At 35.2% G+C, this 24,332-nt stretch overlaps 1 protein-coding gene across 1 annotated transcript; it reads left to right on the forward strand.

The window, feature by feature from the left end:
* Positions 1-567: 567 nt before the first annotated feature.
* On the forward strand, positions 568-18,742 carry LOC148093646 (disintegrin and metalloproteinase domain-containing protein 5-like). Its single transcript, XM_087813629.1, has 5 exons — positions 568-1,786; positions 4,355-4,544; positions 7,880-7,975; positions 17,893-18,091; positions 18,735-18,742. The coding sequence occupies exons 1-5, from the start codon at positions 1,713-1,715 to the stop codon at positions 18,740-18,742; spliced, it is 567 nt and encodes a 188-aa protein (XP_087669755.1). The 5' UTR covers positions 568-1,712.
* Positions 18,743-24,332: the final 5,590 nt, after the last annotated feature.

The following is a 24,332-nucleotide window of genomic DNA, read 5'->3' on the forward strand; positions in this document are numbered from 1 at the left end:
ACTTACAAATATCATTTAACTCAAGGAGCTTGTAGGTGCACAGCTAGCAAAAGCGATGTTGATATTGGTATCTGTGTCAGAGCATGACTGGCACAGTTAAAGCCCAAATTAGGCATGGCTGGATTTAAAGTGTCCAACAGACTAAAGTTTTGTCTTATTTGGTGATGAGAAGTGTTCCGTTGTAAATAGGTTTAAATCATATGACCAAATTTAGTTGTAATTTGTTGACAGGGTGACAGGTGGTTTGCTGTTTAAAATATCTATGCCTGAGGTTAGGACTCCAGAATTAGGACGTAGGCAGTTATATGGGCTCTTTGCCTCAGTTGTTGTTTTGGTTGATAGCAGGCAAGCAGGTGAGGACCCAAAGTCTATAGTTTACTTTAGGGTTTAATCTTGGTGTACATTCTACAGGCTTGGAGTAGAGATATCCATCATTATTGTATCATACAGAACATTTTCACTGTCCCTCAAAAATCCTGTGTGTTCTGCTTATTAATCGTCCCCTCCCTATAAGCAACCATAAATCTTTTTATTGTCTTCATAATTTTGGTTTTATTTTCAGTAGGTCATATATTTAGAATTATACAGTATGTAGCCTTTTCAGATTGGGTTCTTTCACTTAGTAATATGTATTTAAGGTTCCTTCATTTCATTTCATTACTTGATAGCTCATTTCTTTTTAGTGCTGAATAATCTTCTATCATCTGAAATGTGCTACAGTTTATGTAGAGGCTCACCTACTGAAGGATATCATGGTTGCTTGCAAATTTTGGCAACTTTGAATAAAGCTGCTATAAACAACACCTGTGTGCAGAAACTGGAAATAAAGGAGAACAGCAGTACCTACTGGGGTGTATTGGTTATCGATTGCTGTATACCTGATTATACCAAAACTTAGCAGATAGAACAACATAGTTCTGTGGGTTGTGATTTTAGGAGAATCTTAGTGGACAAAATCAAGGTGCCAGCTAGAGCTGTAGTAATTTCAGGGTTCAACACAGAGAATTTGTTTCCAAGCTCAGTCACCTGGCTATTGGAAGACCCCAGAAAATCTTTTTCCAAGCTCACTCACATGGACCTCTCCATAGGCCTGCTTCATGCCATAGTAGCTGGCTGGCTTCCCCCAGAGTGAGGAGAGTGAAACAGAATCCAAGTCAGTCTTTTTCTAACCTATCTTGGAAGTGATGACCCATCACTCTTGCTATACTCAGTTAATTAGAAGTATGTCAGTAAGTCCAGCTTGCATTCAAGGACATAAATAGCAGAAAGCATTAATCATTGAGACCCATTTTAGAGGCTGCCTTCCATAAAGAAAATGTAGAATTATTAAAAGACTAGAGGCACTTTGAAAATAATTTAAAGACACAATACAATGTGGTATTTAAAACTCTAAGATAGATGCTGTTGTCATTAAGTAATAGTATTTTGAAATTAAACTTTTGTCTGTTTACCCATGTTTAATAAATCTATAATCTAAATGCTTATATAACTACTATAGTTGCATTTATATAGGTATCTTGGATGCATTAATACATTTTAAAAATGAGTTTTATTTACTAATTTTTGATTATGGTAAGTACTATTTTAAAAAAAAATAACTGAGTAGAATTCTTAGCTGAATCTTTTTCTTTTATTTTCCTTATATTTAGTTTCCAGAGGGTTTATCTTTGGAGTCGTACACTGTCAGTATTGTGCAGTTGCTTGGCCTTAATATGGGATTGAATTTTGACAGTATTGACGCCTGCTTTTGTTCAGGAGATGTTTGCACAATGTCACCAAAAGCACTGTAAGATAATTTTCTTTATGAAATACACGTCTTCCTTTTAAGAAATTTTTTGGTTAGGAACTTTTACATTTCTATTAGCCAAACTAAAGTAATTGACAATTGTAAAACACTGTATCCAATGACTACAGAAGAAACATTCTTTTCAAGCACGGTCGGAAACACAGCAAAATGGGCCAACACTCCCCTAGCACTCCATGCCTGGGGAACTCTCTTCTCCTTACTTTCCAGAGCCTGGCTTGTATGTGTTTTTTTCTGGCCCGCTTGAAAGCTCCCTCTAGGGACAAGCCAGACGAAGTGTGTAATTTCAGCGAATGCATAAAGTTAAACGCTTTGATATTTGCATTTAAACTGGTATTGTGCAATATAAGGATGAACAGTACAATTCATGTTAATTTTTTTACTTAGAAAGACATTAAATTGCAAATGAATAACACCATGAGCCATTGGGAGAAAGACTGTTGAAGAAAGGAAAAAAAGCTTTTAATGTCAGTATCATTAATAATACTTTTCCCTTGCTTTATAAACAAGGGGCCTTGCATTTCCATTTTGCATTGGTTTCCACAAATTGTGTAGCCAGCCCTGGTTGTTTCACATCATCACTAAGACTTGGTATGTTCAGTATGTTTAATTTGAATCATTTTAGTGGTATGTAGTAGTATCTCATATGGGTTTTAATCTACATTTTCCTAGGAACTAATGATATTGAACATATTTTCATGCTTAATAGGTTTGTATTGGTAAAGAGCCTATTCAAATCTTTTTTCCCCCTCATTTTTTTAAAAAAATAAGATTTTTGTGTTCTTATTGAGTTGTAAGAATTGTTTATATATTCTGGTTTACAGATACATGATTTCCTCCTTATAATGCATTTTTAAAGAGCACTTTTTTAATTTTGATGAAGTACACTTTATCATTTTTCCTTTTCTGAGTCATGGTTTTTTAGCTGTTATACTCAGTTTTATGCTTTAACATTTTGGGTTAATTATTATATATGTATTTCAGTTCATTTTATTTTGCCTTGTGGATTTCCAGTTATTCCAATACCACTTTCAACTTTATTGATGTATAATTTGTCCACAATAATTGACATGCTTTAAGAGTACAAGTTTATGACTTTTGAGAAATACATATAAATCTTTGAACCACAGTATCAATCAGGCTATGTAGCCTTTCTCTCTCCACAGAAAGTTCCTTTGTGACCCTTAGCAGTCCTTTTACCTCTACCCTTGCCCCAGGCAACCGCTAATCTGATTTCTGTCACTACAGTTAGTTTACCGTGCTCTACAATTTTATGTAAATTGAATATGTACTATACTTTGAGTGTTCACTGTGTAAGACTGTTAATTTCTCTGAATTAACTAAGCGTTTTAGAATACTTAATATCAGTTCCTTTTAAGTATTTGTATGCCAAATTTAACACCTAGGCCATCTCAGTGTTGATTTCTTTTGACCACATTTTTTATCGGCTATGGATCACATTTTCTTATTTCTTAGATGTCTATTATTATTATCATCATATTAAATATTGTTGTTATACAATAGAAAGCTTGGACTCTCCTACCTTCCTCTGAAAAGCATTGATTCTTTTTCTACCAGGCAATTCAACTATTGGCTAATCATTTTGAATTTTATTTGCTTGCTTTTATGCTTTTATTAATATGGATATATGGAAACTCAAGGTATTTCCAACTTGGTTTCCTCTGGGGATCCTGTCAGAGCTTGGATTAAGCTGTGTTAAAATTGATATAGTGATTTTAGTACAGGACAGACATCAGCCAACAATAATCCATGAGCCAAATTTGGCTGGCTGCCTGAGTTTAAATAAAATCTTATTGAAGTACATCTAGGCTTATTGGTTTTCATATTGTTTATGACTTCTTTTGCACTACAGTTCCAAAAGAGTATACAGCATATAAGCTGATACTGTTTACTATCTGGCTTTTTACAGAAAAGTTTCTCAAACCCTGGTCTAGGGCACAGTCTTTAGTCTCTTCAATCATATTATTTCTAGTGTTTTATTTGGATGCCAAAGTGTTACCAAAGTGCTAACAGCTTTTATTCTGTCAGGACAGGTACTCCTACTGCCCCTCCCATAATAGTTCAAACAACAAATTTTTACTTGAAAAATGTTTAATTATGGAGAGCAAAAAAACCCCTCTAAAATGTGCTATTACAGTTACTATTTATAAATAGTAATAATAAATACTATTAATAAATATACTGTTAAGTGTATTTATATTGGCATTTAAAGAAAAAATATAAGAAAACATTAAATAGATTAAAAGTACATTAAATACTGAAGCCAAAAATTTTAAATTCAATTGTTTGGCACTGGGAAAGTAAGTAAGAATAACATAGTTCTTGTTTTGTCATTATAAGAATTTTCCTGGTGAAATTTAAAAAGTATGTTAAACATATTAGCAGTGCAATTAATATTTTTTAAACTGTGTTTTTTGTTTTCTATGAAAAATAACACTCTTTAAATCTCTCTTGCAATGCCATACATGGGGGCAAATGTGGAGATATATGGCAATAACTTTTATCATACCCATGTTTTTAATATTTTAGGTACTCTCCAGGTGTTAAAGATTTTAGTACCTGTAGCTTGGATGAGTTTAAATATCTTGCTTCAAGTTCTGACCTTGAATGTCTTCGTAACACCCAGCCTGTTACGCCAGTTTACAAACAAACTGTAAAGGCAAAATGTGGCAATGGAGTGTTGGAACCAGGTGAACAATGTGATTGTGGCACTGTAAAGGTTAGTAGAAATTTTTTCAAAACCTTTTTATTTTCTATATACTGTATAATAGGTGGAAAAGAGGACAAAGACCTTACCATTTAGAAAAATAAATTTAAAGAAGACTTTTTAAAAAAGAAGATGGCAGCCTTTAAGTCTCCTATTTTTTGCTATTTTTGGAAATGGAGAGCAAGCATTCTTAAGAGAATGTTTGTCTTTAATATTGTCGTTTGACATTGCTTAGTGTTTGCATCAGCTACACACTTAGAAGTAGTGACTGCAAAGAGCATTGAAAGGGCTGAAGATATATATTTAACAACAAGCAGTAACAAAGATAGACAAGAACATTTGAAGACCATGACTATTACCAGCAGGATAGGAAAATACACTGTTTGATAATGTAGTGAGAAAAATATTTGTATTGACAGGTGAGGCTATATGTTAAAAGTATATTTATATATTAAAATATGTAATATATAATATATAAGCCATATATAATATTTATAATTGTGTGTATATATATTATATGTATATTATTTAATGGCCCTGAAACACATCTTAAAGAAGAAGGAAGGCAGAGAAGAATTTACTCTTGAAAAAAAACTTCAGCTAGGATATATAAGAATTATAAATTTATGTCTTTCTAGCCTAAGGGTGCTCCTCCACCTCCACAGCAATGGCAGAAATAAATGGCTGTGGAAAACAGCAGCTCTACTGACTCAGTGGCAGAGAACAGAGTTTAGGGATGGGAACCACTGGAAATTTAAGGGTAAAACCGTTAAAGTGAGAGTTGTGAAAATGGTAAGACCCCAAATCTGGTGGTTAATTGTACAAATACTTTTCGGACTGGTAAAATATGCATGGGGCAAAAAAAGAAGGGTAAGACACTTGGAAGACAGAGGGTTCACCAGGTGAGCTCTGTGAATTTGATGATTTTTTTAAAGGGAATATTTTCCAACTATGTGCAATTTTGGCAGCAGAAATCTGAAGACTTACTGGTTTCAGAAATCAGAATATAGAGCCTGAGACTGGAACTACAGCTGGAAATTGAAGAGGAGTCTTCAGAAACAAGGAAACTGCAGATAGATTGTACTCTGAAATTGCAGTTGCAATCTCTGCCTAAACCCTTGGCTGAATGCCATGTTACATCAGGGAATCAAGCTAAAAAATTTATCATTTGGGAGCCATATGAGTTGAGCAGAGATAGTTGCTGAACATTGCAGAGGAGATAAAGTTTATAGTTTATGCCCAGACAGCTTCCTACTAGGGGAAAAAAAACTCTCAGGACACAGCTGAATACAGTCATTATATCATTTTTTCTGTAATGTCCAATTTATTAACAAAAATTGCCAGACATTCAGAGAAGCAGAGTATGAACTACATTCAGAAAAATAGGCAGTTAAGGAAAACTGACTCTGAAGTTTAAGATATTGCATTTAACTGATAAAGACTTCATAGTAGTTTTATTGAATATATGAAGAGGATTAAAGGAAATTATGCTGAAATAATTTAAGGAAAATTATCTCAATGAGTGAGCAGCTAAGGAATCCCAACAGATATAATCAATATTTATAGGGTACTATATTTAAGAACTAAATATAAACATTCTTTTCAAGTATACTTGCAATATTTATCAACAGAATATATTCTGAGCCATGCACTAAATCTCAACACATTTATTTTATGTTGAGAATTAAATTAGAAATCAAGAATAATAAGATATCTTGAAAAGCCCCCAAAAATTTGGGAATAATTATATCACTTCTAAATGGCCATGGCTCAAAGAAGTCACAAAGGCAATTAGAATATATTTTTAACAGTGTGCAGATGAAAACATATCAAAATATATGAGATTCAGGTAAAATAGTGTTTTGAGGAAAATCTATAGCTTTAAATGTTTATATTAGAGAAAAAGAAAAGTCTAAAATAAATGATTTAGAATGCTACTCTAGGGAACTAAAATATAAGCCAAAATTAAAGGCAAAATACATAGGAGGAACAAATGAATAAAGATAAAAGTAGAAATTGATGAGGTAGAAACTTGAGAATGAAACTAAAAGCTGATGCTTTCCAAAAAAAATCAATATACTTGATTTGATATATTTCTTATTGTGCTCCTGAAGTAAAAATGAGAGAAAAAACTAATTTCTAATATCAGCAATGAAAGAGGGCACATTACTACCCACCCTATATATGTTAAAAATAAGGAATATTAAGAACTACTTTATGGAAATTAATTTGACAATTCAGATAAAACTGACAAGTTTCTTAAGACAAATTATCACAATTGATATAAGGAGATAAAATTTGAATAGCTTTATATTTAGTGAATAAATTAAATTTGTAATTAAAATATTTTTTCACAGAGAAACTCCAAATTGATGTTACTTCACTAGTCATTTTATCAAACATTTAAGGAAAAAATAATGCCAATTATACATGAATCTTCTCATGCTTCTGGAAAAAGAAAGGTTAAAAGAAAGAACCATTTTGAAAGGGCCAGAATATTCTATATTTCCTAAGAAAGTTTGCCCTTACAAAGCGGACTGGAGAAATAATCAAAGAATAACCACACATCTGATTAAAATAAACAGTACTAAAAAAGCAAATGAAAGAATATTTAAAGTTTGAATATACAAGTCAATACTGTGTATAAAATAAATAACTTTTTAAAAGTATAGCACTGCAGCCTATGGTCAAGCAGTTCATTGAAAATACTGATAAGAAATTATCCATAACAATCCAATCAAGACAACACCAGGAAAGAAACATCTGATATTGATAGACTACATAATTTAAAACAAACTTGCCACTGAAGACTAGACAAGCTGATTGAAGGTATGGAATGTTATAAAATATAACTAACTATAGGGCCAGCATCCCAGTGAAATCAGAGGTCTGAATAGATGAGCCTGGCTTTTGGGACCATCTTTTTTTAGCATGGGTTTGGGGATTTTGCTGTTTCAGAGAGAGAAGAATGTTGCTTTTGACAGCTTCACATCAGAGAAATTCTGTATGTGAACAGATTTGGCTTATACAATTTATTATAAAAGCAAAAATATAAGAAAATTTTTGAAGAGAATGGTAGTTAACAAGGTATATAAAAATTATTTCCTCTATGGTTTGGCTCCACAGTATACAAATATTGTTCCCATTACATGGAACATAGTAAAACCACATTTCTTTTACAAAGTAGTAAATGAGATGCTGATTCCTATAAATTTCATATAAAGAATAGGATTAATTACTAAAACTGAGTTTAAGAAAAGCTTCATACATTGTAAAGAAATTCTGAGTTGCAGTTTTATTTGATGGTACTTAATAATACATGATTGAGTAACAGCATTTATTTACAGACTTGTACACATAAAAAGTGCTGTGATCCTACAGTGTGTAGAATAAAAGCAAATAAAGACTGTGGTTCTGGGGAGTGCTGCACACAAGAATGCAAGGTAAGAGGCAATCTGTATTTTATAATAGCTCAGCATTAATTTCTTGAAATTCTTGTTTAAAGAAGATGGAAAACATATTTCACCCCTCTCATTTTATTACATCCAAGTAACATTGTACCCACACTCCCACTTCAGCCCATTCAGCAGGACTCTCATGTGCATAATACCTCTCCTGTGCTTCTACTCTCCTGACTTGACTTCCCATTTCTATACCTCATTACGAATCTTTCTTGTACCCGTTGAGATTTCTCAATGATTGACATTCATCTGGAGCAGCCCTCTTATGACTTTATTTTCTAACACCCTACCTAACATGGGGTCAGAAAGTTGGATTAGTTCTTTTGGTTGGTTAAATTCTTTTCACTGTCTTCTGGTAAAGTCCTCCGTTACTTTGCAATTCATTCAGTTATAGTTGCAATCAGTCAATCCCTCTTTTTGGTTGAAAGCATTTAAAGGATATCCCTGAATAATCCCCCCCAGGGGCACAATTCACTGGAATCCCTAGGGAAAAAGAAACAAACTCCTGAATAAGGTGCAGACGTCTGTGAGATTGGAGAAAGAGTACACTTTTATCTTTAAAAAAATTCCCCCCAGATTTATTGAGATACAGGTGACATACAACAGTGTATAAATTTAAGGTTTACAATGTAATGATTTGGTATAAGTATATGCTGCAAAGTGATTACCACATGAGATTAGTTAACACATCCACCACTTCACATAGCGAGAACATTTAAGATTTATTATCTTAGCAACTTTCAAATATATAATACATTATTGTTAACTGTAGTCACCATGCTGCACATTAGATCCCCAGACTTACTCATCTTATAAGTTGAAGATTTGTACTCTTGACCAGCATCTTCACATTTTCCTCACCTTGCAGCATCTGGCAACTACCATTCTATTTTCTGTTTTGGTGACTATATACATACTGTCTTTCTCTTGTCTGACTTATTTTATTTAGAATAATACCCTCAAGTTTAAATTGTGTTGTCACAAACGGCAGGGTTTCTTTTTTAATGACCCAACATCATTCCATTGTGTATATACACTACATTTTCAAATTACATTCATCTACTGATGAACAATTAAGTTGTTTCCACGTCTCTTGTGTTTAGTGCTGCAGTGAACATGGAAGTACACATATCTCTTCAAGACACTTACTCGATATCCTTCAGATACATTCTCCTAGATGACCTTCCTGGATCAATGGTAGTCCTATTTTTAAGTTTTTGAGGTTTCTTTTGTAGTATGGATTATTGCAACAATATTAATTCTTCTTGTCCATGAACACAGACTCTCTTTTCATTTATTTGTGCCTCTCTCAGTTTTTTTCATCATGTCTTATAGTTTTCCATGGACAGGTCTTTCACTTCCTTTGTTAAATTTATTCCTAGGCATTCTATTCTTTGATACTATTGTAAGTGGGATTTAAAAATTTTCTTCGTCATACATTTTGTTGTAAATTTATAGAAATTCAGACATTTTTGCAGTCTGATTTTATATCCTATGACTTTACTGATTTTATTTCTCAGTTTTGTTCTTTTGTTACTTCTTCAGGATTTTCTGTACATAAGATTATATCGTCTGCAAATAGACACAATTTTCTTATTCCTTTATGATTTGGATGTTTTTTATTTCTTTAATTTTCTGATTACCCTGGCTAGAGCTTCGAGTACTTTGTTGAATAAGAGTGGAGAAAGTGGACACTTTTGTCTTGTTCATGATCTTAAAAGGACATCCTTTAAGCTTTTCTCTCTTGAATATGTTAGCTGAGGCTTGTCATCTGTGGTCTTTATTACGTGAAGATATATTTTTTTCTATACCCAAATTGTTGAGGGCCTTTATCATGAAAGGGTGTTGAATTTTGTCAAGTGTGTTTTCGGTGTCTGTTCAGAAGATAATATGATTTTTACCCTTTATTCTGTTAATGGGTTGTATCATGTTTATTAATTTCCATATGTTGCCTCATCCTTGCATCACAGAGATAAATCCCACTTGATTGTGGTTTATGAGCTTTTAATGTGTGGTTGAATTTGGTGTGTTAGTGTTTTGTTGAAAATTTTTGCATTTATATTCACTAGGATGTTAGCCTGTAATTTTCATTTCTGTGGTGTCTTATCTGTCTTTGGTATCCTGATAACTCTGGACTTGTAAAATGAGTTTGAGCATTAAAAAAAAATTATTGAAAGAGTTTGAGCAGTATTAGCATTATTCCATAAATATTTCATAAATTTCACCCCTGAAAACATCTGGTCCTATGCTTTTCTTTGTTAGGAGGTATGATAACAAATTCAATCTCTTTAGTTGTGATTGATTTGTTGAAGCTTTCTGTTTCTCCATGATTCAGTCTTGGTAGGTTATCTGTTTCTAGAAATTTATCCATTTCTTGTAATTTATACAATTTTAACATGTAATTGTTCACAGGAGCTTTCTATGTTCCTTTGTATTTTTGTCTATTCTTTTATTCATTTTATTGAGTCCTGTCTTTTTTCTTTTTTTCTTGGTTAGCCTAGTTAAAGGTCTGCCATTGTGTTTCACTGATTTTTTAAAAAAGTACCTTTTAAAACAAATGAGTTTATCATAGTCATAGGTTACACAACCATTAAACAAAAACCAGTGTTATGCAATAGCTGTTAATCTGAAAATGAAGTTAGATAAACAATTCCATTCACAATAGCATAAAAATACTTAGGATACATTTAATACAAAAATTACAAAACATACACTTAACAAAACATGGTTGAAAAAAATTAAAAACATTAAATAAATGGTGAAGTATTCTGTGTGAATGGATTGGAACACTCAGTGTCGTTAAGACAGCAATTTCCCCCTTTGTCAGAGGTCTACAGTACTATCCCCAGGTTTAATGGATTAGTACTAGTACTCACAGGACTCAGTATAAAGCATGCTCATGACTATGTTTTCTTACAGCAAAAGGATACAAAGCAAAATCAACAAAAGATATATTTCCATTTATTGGTGTCCTCATGAACAATTTTCATCAGTGTTTTATAGTTTTCAGTGTACAGTCAGCCCCTCTGTATGTGCAGGTTCTGCATTTGTGTATTCAACCAACTGTGGATCAAAAATATTTGAAAAAAATGCTGCGGTGTTGCTGATGTATACTATGTAGTTAGGCCTATGATAGTTGCATCTGTACTGAACATGTACAGACTTTTTCCCGTTGTCATAAGTATTTACATAGTATTTATGTCGCATTAGGTATTGTAAGTAATCTAGAGATGATTTAAAGTATACAGACGAATGTGGATAGGCTATATGCAAATACTTCATTCACTGTTTTATATAAGGGACTTGAGCCTCCATGAATTTTTATATCCATGGGGGAGTGTCCTGGAAACAATCCTCCATGGATACCGAAGGCCAACTGTACAAATCTTATACCTCCTTGATTAAATATATTCCTAAGTATTTTTCTTTTTGTTATTACTGTAAAGGGTATTTTTTCATAATTTTTTTTGCATATAGTTCATTTTTCGTGTAAAGAAGCAACTGACTTTTGTATGTTAGTTTTGTATCTTGAACTTAATTCACTTACTATTTTTGACAGTCTTTTGGTAGAGTTTTTAGAGTTTTCTATAGATACAATTCTGTCGTCTTCAAACAGAGACATACTGAATTCTTCCTTTCCAATTTGGATGGCTTTTATTTTTTTCTTGCCTAATTTCTATGGCAAGGACTTTTAGTACTAACTTGAATAGACATGGTAAATAAGGGCACCCTTATCTTGGTAGCTATGGTTTTGTTATATATGACCTTTATTATATTGAGGTGTTCTCTTTCTATACAAAAATGGTTGATAATTTATCATGAAAATATGTTGAATTTTGTCCAATGCTTTTTCTGCATTAATGAAAATGATCATAGTTTTATCCTTCATTCTATTAAAGTGGTGTATAACGTTTGATTTGTGTATGTTCAGATATCCTTGGAGCTCAAGGATAAAATCCCACTTGATCATGGTGTATGATCCTATTACTGTGCCACTGAATTTGGTTTGCTAGTATTTTGTTGAGAATTTTTGCATTTATGTTCATCAGGCTTGTTCATCAGGTCAAGACTACATTGGTATAGTTTTATTTTCTTGTAATGTTTTGTCTGACCTGGGTAACAGGGTAGATCTGACCTTGTAAACTGAATTTGGAAGTGTTGCTTTCTCTTCAATTTTTTTTTTTTTTTTTTAAGAGATTGAGAATTGGCATTAATTATTTCTTAAATGTTTTGTAGAATTTACCTGTCAATCCATCTAATCTTGGGCTTTCTTGGTTGGGAGGTTTTTCATAACTGATTCAGTCTTGTTAACCATTACTGGTTTGTTCCAATTTTCTATTTTTTTATGATAAAACCTAGTTAGTTTATTTCTAGGAATTTATGTATTCTTTCTAGGTTATGCAATTTGTTCGTCTATTGTTATAGTCTCTTACGAGCTTTTGTATTTCTGTGATATCTGTTGTAATGTCACCGCTTTTATTTATAACATGTCATTTTTCTTTTTTCTTAGTTTAGCTAAGGATTTGTCAATTTTACCTTTCCAAAATAGCAGCTCTTACTTTCATTGATGTTTTCTATTGTTTTTATCATCTCTATCTCTTTATTAATCTTTTGGTGACTATCTCTTCAATTATGATTATATTTGCCTTATATATTTAGGTATTCTGATGTTGAATGCATATATATTTATAATTGTTACATCCCCTTGATGAATTGACCTCTTTCATTATATAATAATTTTCTTTGTCTCAAGTGACAGTTTATTAAAAAAATTTATTTTTATTGAGATTATTACAGATGTCCCCCATTTCCTCCCCCTTTGTCCATCCCCCACCAGCTCCTGCCCCACACCAGACCTTCACCACACTATTTTGTGTGCCTGTGGGTTATGCATATATGCATACAAATTCTTAGGTTAATCTCTTCCTGTCCCCCTCCCCCCTTTTCTCTGAGATCTGTCAGTTAAGCATGGAACAGACTGATGAATTTTTATTGTGATATGATTTGATTCATTTCTCCTTTTGTGTGTCAACTACCTGTATTTTTTTGGATGCGATTACTACAAGGATTACACAAAACACTTTATGATAGTCTGTTTTAAGCTGATAACTTAACTTAGATCTCATACAAAAATTCTACACTTTTCTCTCCTTCCACATTTTATGCTATTAATGTTGTATTTTAATATGTTTTTTGTTGTGTATTCATGAACAAATTATTGGAGTATAGTGATTTTTAATATTTTTGTCTTTTAACTTTTATAGTAGAGTTAGGGTGATTTATGTGCTAGCATATTACAGTATTGGAGAACTCTGAATTTCACTGTATACTTAAGATTACCAGTAATTTTTATACTTTCATGTTGATAATCAGCATTTTTAAATTTTGATTTGAAGAACTCTCATTGGCATTTTTTAAAGACAGGTTTAGTGGTGATGAAATCCCTCAGCTTTTGTTTTCCTGGCAAAGTCTTATCTGTTCTTCATTTCTGAAGAACAGCTTTACTGGATATAGTATATTTGGTTGGAGAGTGATTTTTCCTTCAGCACTTAGGAAATGTCATCTCACTCTCTTTTGGCCAGCAAGGTTTTTGCTGAGTGATCTACTTATAGTCTTACATGGGATCCCTTTTATGCCATAATCACCTGATTGCTTTCAAAATGTCCCTTTTTAAAAAATTTTTTAATTTATTTTTAATTCTGTTAAAATTCACCTACCATAAAATTTGCCATCTTAAGCTTTTTCAAATGTTAAGTATAGTCACATCATTGTGCAGCCATCACCACCTTCCATTTCCTGAACTTTGCCATCTTGCAAAATTGAAGCTCTGTATTCATTAAAAATAACTCCCCATTCACCCTCTTCCCAGCCTCTGGCCACCACCATCCTACTTTCTGTTTCCATGAATTTGAGTACTCTATGTACCTTATATAAGTGGAAAATTATGTATATTGTTTTGCAATTAAATATGGAAGAGCATAGTTTATTTAATAGTTGAAGATAGGTATTTACAACGTGATAGGAAAGCAATTAGAAGCACATTAAAAGTCAGCATGATGCAAATGCAAGGATGCAAGAACCCAGTTTCTCATGGGCTTCATTCTTTTGTATGTCAACAGCATTAAGTGTGGTGTTGAAGTTGCTAGACTTTCTACTAAAGCATGGAAGCAGAATGCTGGCATAAAAGACTTGCACATCTGGCTCTGCCTCAGCCAAGGAGAACTCAGATATTTCATCTACAAAATTAGGGGTTTGAACCAGAGATGGTCTCCAAGTTCACTCATTTGTTCAGCAGTTTGAGTTTTTTCTTTTGCCGGGCTGTGTTTTAGATGCTGGAATTATAGCTATAAAAAGAACAGATTCAGAATCTTTAGCCTCCGGGAACTTTCATTCTAATGGGGTAAGCTAGCCAAAAAGTAAGCTAAATTTAAAAAAAAAATCTTTACACTGTTGTCTGTGTCCATGGGTTATGCATATATGCATATAAGTTTTTGATTAATCTCTCCCGCACTCCCCCACCCCTGCCTTCCCTCTGAGATTCCTCAGTCTGTTCCATGCTTCGGTGTTTCTGGATCTATTTTGTTCATCAGCTTATTTTGTTCACTAGATTCCACATATGAGTGCGATCTGATGATACTTGTCCTTCTCTGAATGGCTTATTTCACTTAGCATAATACTCTTGAAAATTTATTAGTAATGTGTCTTTTGAAGACCCCTCTATGTTTAATTTATGTAGAATTCTTTTGGCTTTATGTACATTTTTCTCCCCAGATTTGGGAATATTTCTGTCATTATTTCCTTAAATAAGCTTTCTGCTCCTTTTTCTTTCTCTGCTTCCTCTGGGAATCCCATAATGCATATGTTGTTTCTTCTTATGGTGTCCCACAAATACTTACAGGTTTTCTTCTTTTTAATTTTTGTTTCTCTGAATGGATAATTTATAATGATTGTATCCAAGTCTATTGTTTCTTCTGCTTTTGAAGCTTTTTATATGGAATTTTTCAGTTTAGTCATTTTATTGTTCAAATACAGAATTTCTGTTTGGTTCTTTTAAAAAAATCATTTATCTCTTTGTTAAACTTCTCATTTTATTCATGTATTGTTTTTCTGATTTTTATTTATTTATCCATCTGTTCTCATATCCAACTTTGCTTAAGATTATTAAGAAGATTAAGATGATTAAGAAACCAGTCACCAAGTCAGCCCAGATAGTTTTGAGGGGTCTCAGATATCTTCTGTGGGTATGCTTGCTCTACTTCTCTTATTCCCTCATTGGGAATAAATTTAGGATTGTGTGCCTGCAAGGCCAGTCCAGATGCAGAGAGCCTCCCATTTACTTTCCCTAAGGCAGCGCCCTGAAGTGTTTAAGGTTGCCTAACTTCTCCTATTTCAGTAGAGTCAAGCCAGCTGCTGATATCCATATGTTGTGTGCAGGATTGTGCACCCTGTTTGTGGCCCATGTGGACACACTGTTGGTGGCTGGGGAGATGGGCCACCAACTCTAGGGTATGTGTTTGGAGTGCTGGTGGTGTTTGTTGGCTACTTGTGGGTGTCCTCAGGTGAGGGGATTTTATTGGTTCATGACTGTGGGTATGGTGGAATCATGGGCAAGTTAATAGACTATATGTTTGGTGGTTGTAATCTACACACTAGTGTCTGTGAGCCCTCGTTCCTTTTCCCTACTTCTGGTTGTCCCCAGAGTGCCCACTGTGCCAACTTCCTGAGTGTTCTGGGTGGGACATGACAATAATGGGCCTCTTTGGCAGTGTGTCTGCCACTGTTAGAGAAATCATGGGCCAAGTGGGTCTCTGTTGATATTGAGCTCTGCCACCTTGGGGGAGGGGAGAGGTCATGTGGGTAAAGTGAAATTGTTCTTCTTGCCCTATTCAATGCATTAATATGGGTTCATCATTTATAACAAATATGTCCCTCTGTTATATACGTAGATAGGCAGACATGAGCAGAGCAACGATGATGGTCCAGGGACAGAAACTCACCAGGGCAAAAAGCCCTGGATGCCTAGCAAAGGGCAAAACTGGGAAAATAAGGATCCTACCCCCAGAGTAACCTCTCCTCCCTTAGCATATTGTGGGTCATTTGGTTTGGACCCCCTGACTTTACATATAGCTAGTGATGCGGCTTAGAGACCCCTGACCTTTTCCTCCCTAAGGATAATATCTAGACCGCAGTTGTGTTTCAGCTCCAAGCCCAGAAAAGCAGCAAAACTAGACAAGGGATGCCATGGCTGCCTCAGGAGCAGATACATTGACTAATGAGCGCCTGCCTTGGCACTGACCAATTAGTGGAGACTACAGCCTTGAAAGAGCACACCTGGAAAGCTGATGAATATTCAGCTTATTTATTGAGACAATCCCCTGAGACCTCCCTTAAGAATTTCACCGGCAAGAAAGAGATAAATACGCTCAGGACAAAGGACCCAGCTCATGCTCCCCACTAGGGAGCACAGCAGTACCATCTCTTTCCCCCTTCTTCCCTCTGAGGGGATCCCACAAGGCTTGCAACCAAGTGAGCAATGGGCAGTGACAACTTGTCTCAGGCTTACCCCCTGAACCTGTCTCCAATACCCCCTTCTCTCTCTGACTTCTCAGTGAGCCAAAGCAGCCCAGCCTAGGCTCTCCTGTTGTTTTCCCTATGTTCTTCCTTGTTTCACTGACCTAAGTATATTTTTGCTGCAGCCAATACATTCTTTCTTACTTTGCTACACTTTGTCTCTTGATTGAAATCTTTCCTTCAACAAGACAAGAACCAAGGTGTCGTCATGTCCTTGGTAACACCTCTAGTGAGAGAGATTGATAATGGTGCAAGCTTTGCATGTGTGGAGCAGGGGTTATATGGGAAATCTCTGTACTTTCCCCTCATATTTTCTGTGATATTTAGACTGCTGTCATAAATTGTCTTAATAGCAAAAGAAATTGGAATGACATTAAGATTGTAATTTATACATATTTGTAAAAGAATGCATGTTCTCAAGAAACAAGTTAATACTTTCCCATTATATATATTTCCCTTTACCAAGAATTTTGATCACTGGTTTTTATTTGAATGTTCTCAATAAAGTATTGAGTTTTGTCATCTGATCCATCACTTGGAAAATTTGTACAAGGTAGCAAGTACACGTTGAAAACATGAGAAAAAGTATACAGAAAACTTGTTCTGGGGGAGAGGATATGTGTGAATGTTATATAAGTTGGGCCTCTAGGACCTTGGAAAGCTAGAACAAATTTGACTTAGTTTGCGTAGGGTAGTGATGTTAGCTTTAGAAAATGGGGCTTGAATTGAAGAAAGGATCTGCTGTGATGATAGTTCTATGTTTCTTGGCAAAAGCAGATATATAGAAAGCGAACCCTGGAAGCTATCAGCTAAAGAGTAAGCACTGAAGAGTTCAGAGGTATATAATTGGAGAAATTATTTCTTTTTACAGTTGTTTGCAGTGTGGTATGTGAAATAAATTTTCTGTGTGTCCTTAAATTTTCTTCTTTTAAAATCTACAAACTTTGTTCTAAATGTTTATGGTGTCTATTTTTTGTTTTATAAATGGTTGCTGATATCTGGCATATGGAGAAACCAAAGGCTGCATATATGAGCATAGCCATATGGACTGAAAGTAATTTTTATATTAATTCCTTATCTCTACTTTCTTTTTTACAATTATGGTAGTCTGATTATCTTTGTGTTTATCACACCTTTCAGAAGCATTATCCACTCATTTAGGCACAATAAATTCAATCACCTAAGTTTCTATGCTGTGCTTAAGTAGTTAACTAGAAGAATGTCCTCATTGATCTTAGCAACTTAGATGGAAAATCAAAGCCTGAAGAGAGAGAAAACTTGAGTATCATTGACATGTAATCCTTTCTTATGTTTCTTTTTCCTTCTAGATAAAACCAACTGCTACACTTTGTAGGGAATCAACTGATGAAGAATGTGATTTTGTTGAATTTTGTAATGGAGTTGACTCACACTGTGTGCCTAACACTTTTAAACGCAATGGATCACCTTGTAATGCAAATGAATCCTTCTGTTATCAAGGGCATTGTCAGACTTTTGATGAACAGTGTAAAAAATTAATTGGAGGAGGTAATGACCATATTTTCTTCTTAGTTCCTAAATTCTGCAAGCTCTGTTATTCAATTCTATAGAACAAAAATGTAGATGTTATTTGTTAATAAGTGAAGTCTTGTCTAGGGTATATTACTGTTAAGGGAAATAAGACTTCCTTGATTCTGTAAAACAAACACCCCCCACCCTCTGTGAATTTATATGGAATTCTTATTTGTACATGGAAGAACCCTCAAGTAGAAATGCAGCTTCTCAAATCGGTATATAGAATTTGAGGTGGTGGGGTTTAGTTTAGACTTAAGTGAAACAAGGTTTTGTACTAGAACAAAGCAGGGCTATCACTGATTGTGTCTCTTTCAAGACTTGGTCTTTTCAAAGGGGCTTGCTGAAAAGCGAGGGCTTCAGCTTGTCTAGTCCAGTTTGATAGTTTCCTATAAATGTGTGAATTATTAGCTTCATTGAAATACTATACATTTTCCTGCACATATGCAGGTTAGATTCTTTTGAGAGAGAGACATCTTTTATTCTTAATCCTTCCTTAGGCCTTCCTTCACCACGTGAGAAGAGAAAATCCTAAGTATTGTCTAGATCAATACGAATGCCAGAGGAGATGAGGTAGAGGTTTTGGTAATAATTATAGTTTTGTCCTGCTTCTCTATAGAATCGTAGTTTGCCACCTGTCAAGACAGTGGCTACATTAGAACAGTATTTAAAACATAATTGAGAAAAAATCAAATTACCATTAAAATCAGGAGAAATATAAATGTGTACTCCACATTCAATATATCCCCACATAAAACTAGGAAAATAAACCTGAGTGCTCGCCAGATATTTTTAGTGTTAGATGATAGCGGGGTGTCAGCTAGGTGTTGCCCAGGTAATTTATCTTATTTACTGTTTGTTTAGTATTAGCAGTGATTTCAAAGCCCTCTGTGAGAAACTGTATGTGAATAAGTACAATAATCATCTCCTAAAATAGTACAACTTTCTTTTTGGAGGAATTTCTTATTTTCTAATTAATGTCTGGCCAGTCCAAGTGATCACTTGTATTAATGCATCTAGGACAAGATAAGTCTGGGACTGGCTGCCAGTCAACACTTGTACTCATTTTTGGAAAACAATTCCTTTTTTGTGGCTTCCTGTAGAGCTTGGAGGCGAAAGGCTGCTGTTGAAAATTTATCCTCAGTCATCAGTGTTTCAATCCAAATTATAATTCTTTGACTAGGTCATGTATGAAGGCCTGTCATAGACATCTGTTACTAGAATTGTCTTGAGGAGGGTTTCATGTAATTATGAAGTGGGCATTAGCTTTCCAACAGAAAAATCATATATGGTTTATAGGCAGCAACCAATAAAAAGCTTATTCTACAGACCTAATACAAATCATCATGTTCCACCAAATTATTGGTTTCTGGACAAAATTTGCTTATGGCATAACATTTAAAGACAGCTTCTGCATGAAGCGATGATATTTAAAGTAGAGACATATATGGTAAAGGACGTTGAATTTAAGCATTACGTCTTTTTAAAAATTAGATCAGTAAAAATACCTCAAGTGGAAATGTACCACCCTTTTCTAAGCTCCTTGCCAAATTTAGTATTTTTAAAAGTCCAGCTGTTACAGCATGACCTTCAGTGTTATTTCTGCACATAAAGAAACTCCCTATTTTAGATATATAAGTGATGTTAAAGTTTTGGTGGTGTTTAGTTTGTGGTGATGTTTGTTTTCCAGGAGGTAGAAAATTTCATTAGTTGTAAAGTCACACACATTAGTAGTGGGATCTGTCACCAAAATGAGTTGTATGGCTCCTAAAAGCATGTGAGTACTAGCTCAACAACCTCTGAATTATTGACATTTTAGGCAGAGACATTTCTTTGTTGTCAAAGGTGGGGGTGAGGGGGTTTGTCCTGTGCATTGTAGAATACTTAGCAGCATTCTTGGCCTTTGCCTACTGAATGCAATGCCTGCAGATAGTTTTGTTTTTTATAACTGGGGTGAGACTGATACTGGTCTCTATAGGGTAGAAATCAGGGATGCTACTAAACATTCTACAATGCAAAGAACATTCCTTACAACAAAAATTATCTGGCCGGAAATGTAAGGGCTTACTAATGCCGTCTCATTAATTGCTTTCTGGCTGCTTTGTACTTCCATTGGGAGAAAATACTTGCGTATCATATATCTGATTAGAAATTCATATTCAGAATATATAGAAAACTCCTAAAACTCAACAACAAAAACCAAATAGCTCAAAAAGTGAGCAAAGGCTTAAACAGACATTTTCCCAAAGAAAATATACAAATGGCCAATAAGCACATGAAAAGAAGTTCAACATTATTAATAATTAAGGAAATGAAAATCAAAACTACAGTAAAATATTACCTCACATGCATTATGGCAGCTACTATAAAAACAACAACAAAACAAACAGAAAACAACATGTTGGTGAGGATATTAGGATATGGGAACCCTTGTGCCCTGTTGGTGGCAATATGAAATGATACATTCACTGTTGAAAATACTATGGAGGTCCTTTAGAAAATTTAAAATAAAATTAGCATATGACCCAGCAATTCCACTTCTGGGTTTATATCCAAAAGAACTGAAAAGTAATGTCTGTAAGACATATTTGTACTCCTATGTTTATAGCAGCATTATTCACAATAGCTAAAACTTGGAAGCAACCCAAGGGTGCACTGACAGATAAATGGATAAAGCAAAAGGATATATATATATATAATCTCAGCCTTAAGAGGTGGAAATTTTGCAGTATGCTACAACATGGATGAACCTTGAGGACATTACACTTAGTGAAATAAGCTAGTCACAAGAAGACAAATACTGTATGATTCCACTGATAGGAGGTTACTTAGCATAGTCAAAATCATAGATACAGAATGTAGGATGGTGGTTGCAAGTGGCTTGGAGGAGGGAGGAATGGAAAGTTGTTAAATAGGTATAGAGTTTCAGTTTTACAAGATAAAAAAAGTTATGGAGATGGATAGTAGTGATGGCCACACAATAATATGAATGTATTTAATACCACCGAGCTGTACACTTAAAATGGTAACTTTGTACTGTGTATTTTAATACAATAAGAAATTTGGAAAAACAGATGAAAAACCCAATTCACTTGATATTTGGAATCTCTCTCTCTTCAAGATTTTTAAAAACAATCCACCTAAAAATTTTTGAAAGCTTCATTGCATTATTATTCCAGCTAGTAGTGTTTTACTGTTTTAACATCATGTTTTCTGTGTTTACACCTAAATCTTTAATTCCTCAAAGCTGGGAAATGATTTTTTCCCATTTTTTGTTCTTCCTTGAACATATAAAACAGACCAAATCCATAATAAATATATGTGGACTGTGATTTTGAAAGTTGAGGAGGGGACAAAAGGAGGGATATCTTAGGCCCTACGATGCTGCTGTCACTCACTCGAGCATTTTGTATAAGGGAGGTCTACTGGTTAGCTTTTGATTTTGTCTTGCCTTAAGTTTTTTTAAAATTTATCTTTATTGCTGAGAGTATTACAGATGTCCCCTTCCCCCCCACCCATTGACCCCCTCCACTTCACTCCTGTCCCCTCCCCTGGCCTTCACCCCATTATTAACTGTGTCCATGGGTTATGCATATATGCATATAACTTCTTTGGTTAATCTCTTCCCACCCTCCACTCCCCTTCTCTCTTTCCTCTGAAATATGATCATCTGTTGCCTGTGTAAATGTCTCTGGATCTATTTAGTTGTTCAGATTCTTTTGTTCACTAGCTTCTTAAAGAAGATCCTTCAACTTTCCCTGTAGTGCTGGTCTGGTGGTGATGAACTCCTTTAGCTTTTCCTTGCCTGTGAAGCTCTTTATCTGACCTTCAGTTCTAAATGATAGCTTTGCTGGGTAGAGCAATCTTGGTTGTAGTTCCTTGTCTTTCATCACTTTGAATATTTCTTGCCACTCCCTCTGGCCTGCAAAGTTTCTGTTGAGAAATCAGCTGACAGTTGTATGGGTGCTCCCTTGTAGGTAACTAATTGCTTTTCTCTTGCTGCTTTTAAGATTCTCTCTTTGTCTTTAACCTTTGGCATTTTAATGATGATGTGTCTTGCTGTGGGCCTCTTTGGGTTCCTCTTGTTTGGGACCCTCTGTGCTTCCTGGACTTGTAAGTTGATTTCTTTCCCCAGGTAGGGGAAGCTTTCTGTCTTTATTTTTTCAAATAGGTTTTCAATTTCTTGGTCTGTTTCTTCGCCTTCTGGCACCCCAATAACACGAATGTTGGGCCTCTTGAAGTTGTCCCAGAGGCTCCTTACCTATTTTCATATTTCTGGATTCTTTGTTCATTTTGCTCTTCTGGTTGAGTGTTTTTTGTTTCCTCATGATCCAAGCTGCAGAATTGATTCTCAGCATCCTCTACTCTACTGTTGATTCCATGTAAATTATTCTTTTCAGTTCCTGTAGCCTTCATTTCAAATTGGTACTTTATTATGTTATCGATTTTCTCAGTTATTTCCCTAATAGTCTGCTTAAACATCCTTATAAACAAAATTCTGAACTCTGTATCTGTTAGCTTGCTTGGATCTATTTCATTTAATTCCTCTTCTAAAGATTTCTTCTGTTCTTTCCTTTGTGACATGTTTCTTTGCCTCCACGTTTTGGCTGCTTCCAGGTGTTTGTTTACATCTGTTAGGTAGAGCTGCTATGTCTCTTGAAATTTGTAGGTGGCTTTGTGTAGTAGATGTTCTGTAGGGTCCAGAGGCTCAGCCTCCCCAGTCACTTGAGCTGGGCCTTCTAGGTGCTCCCCTGTGTGGGCTGTGTGCACTGTCCCGTTGTAGTTGAGCCTTGGTTGCTGTTGACATCACTGGGAGGAACTGACCCCTAGGCCAATCAGCTGTGAGGACCAGCTGCAACTACAGCCAGAGAGCTGCTGTGCTGGAGGCACCCCTATGGAGCAGGATTTACTTCAGTGGAGCTTTGGTGTTCACCACGTGCATCCCTTGAGTGTCACTTGTGGATGTGGTAGGGTTGAAATCCAGCGCGATCAAGTCTGACCACCAGGTGCCCCCTCACTCTTCCGGGAAACCTCCACCACCGAGATTCCCTCCGGTGTTTAAACCGTGTCTCCGGGATTCAGCCCCAACCCGCCCTCCTCTCTGCCCCTTCCTGCTGGTCTCGGTGCTTCTTCAGTTCCCTGGTTGCGGGGCTTCCCTTCAGCTGGATTTCAGGAGGCTCTGAGTGATGGTGGTTCTGTATTTTAGTTGTGATTTTGATGTGGTTGCGGGAGGTGACGGGTGCAGCTGTTTCCTGTGCCGCCATCTTGTTTCTCTTCCCTTAATTTTTGAAAGGTAGTTTTGCCCAGTAAAATATTCTTGTTGACAGATTTTTTTCCTTTCAGCTTGGAATTATCCCACCATCTTCTGGCCTGGAGGTTTCTGCTGAAAAATTCATTCATAGTGTTATAGGGGGTCTCTTGTATGTGGCGACTCCCTTTTTTTCTACTTTTGAAATTCTCTTTTTGTCTTTGAATTTTCACAGATTATGATGTGTCTTCCCATGGATTTCTTTGGGTTCAACTTATGTGAATTTCTTTGGTCTTAGTGGATCTGGATGTCCATTTCTTCCCTCCAATTTGGGCACTTTTTAGCCATTATTTCTTTGAATATGCTTTCTGATCTTTTCCTCTCTATTTTTCTTCTGGGACTACAATAATGCATATTAGTCCTTTTGGTTGTGTCCCATAAGTTTATTAAGCTTTACTCCTTTGCATTCTTTTATCTTCCTTGCTCTTACTAACTAATTTCTAATGACTTCTCTGAGAGTCCACTGATTTTTTTTTTCTGGTGGATCTAGTCTGATGTTGAACCCCTTTAGTCCATTTTTCAATATAATTAATATATTGTAAATCTGTGACTTCTGTTTGGTACTAGGAGCTTTGGAAAAATGGATCAGCTCTTTTCCTTCCAATGCAAAAAGTGAGATCTGGGATTATTCATGCACTCACTTATGTGGTGATCTGGAGGGGTATTATTGTGTCTACTAGCCTAAGCTGTCACCTTTGTTGTCTCCTGGGCAGCTAGACTGTCCAGACCCATCCAAGCTCCAAGAACTGGCAAGATAGATTCCAGTTCTTTGGAAATGTGTGGGTCCTGGGCATGGACACAAATCCCTTCCTTCTCCTGGGTGAAACTGGGAGGTAGATGGCCTCTTCCTGCTTGAAAGGCACTGTGACAAGGGTGAGTCTCTATTGAGAAGTTGCCCTGAATCTCTCT

The sequence above is a fragment of the Miniopterus natalensis genome, chromosome 2 (genome assembly GCF_054644295.1).
Source record: "Miniopterus natalensis isolate mMinNat1 chromosome 2, mMinNat1.hap1, whole genome shotgun sequence".
Lineage (NCBI taxonomy): Eukaryota > Metazoa > Chordata > Mammalia > Chiroptera > Miniopteridae > Miniopterus > Miniopterus natalensis.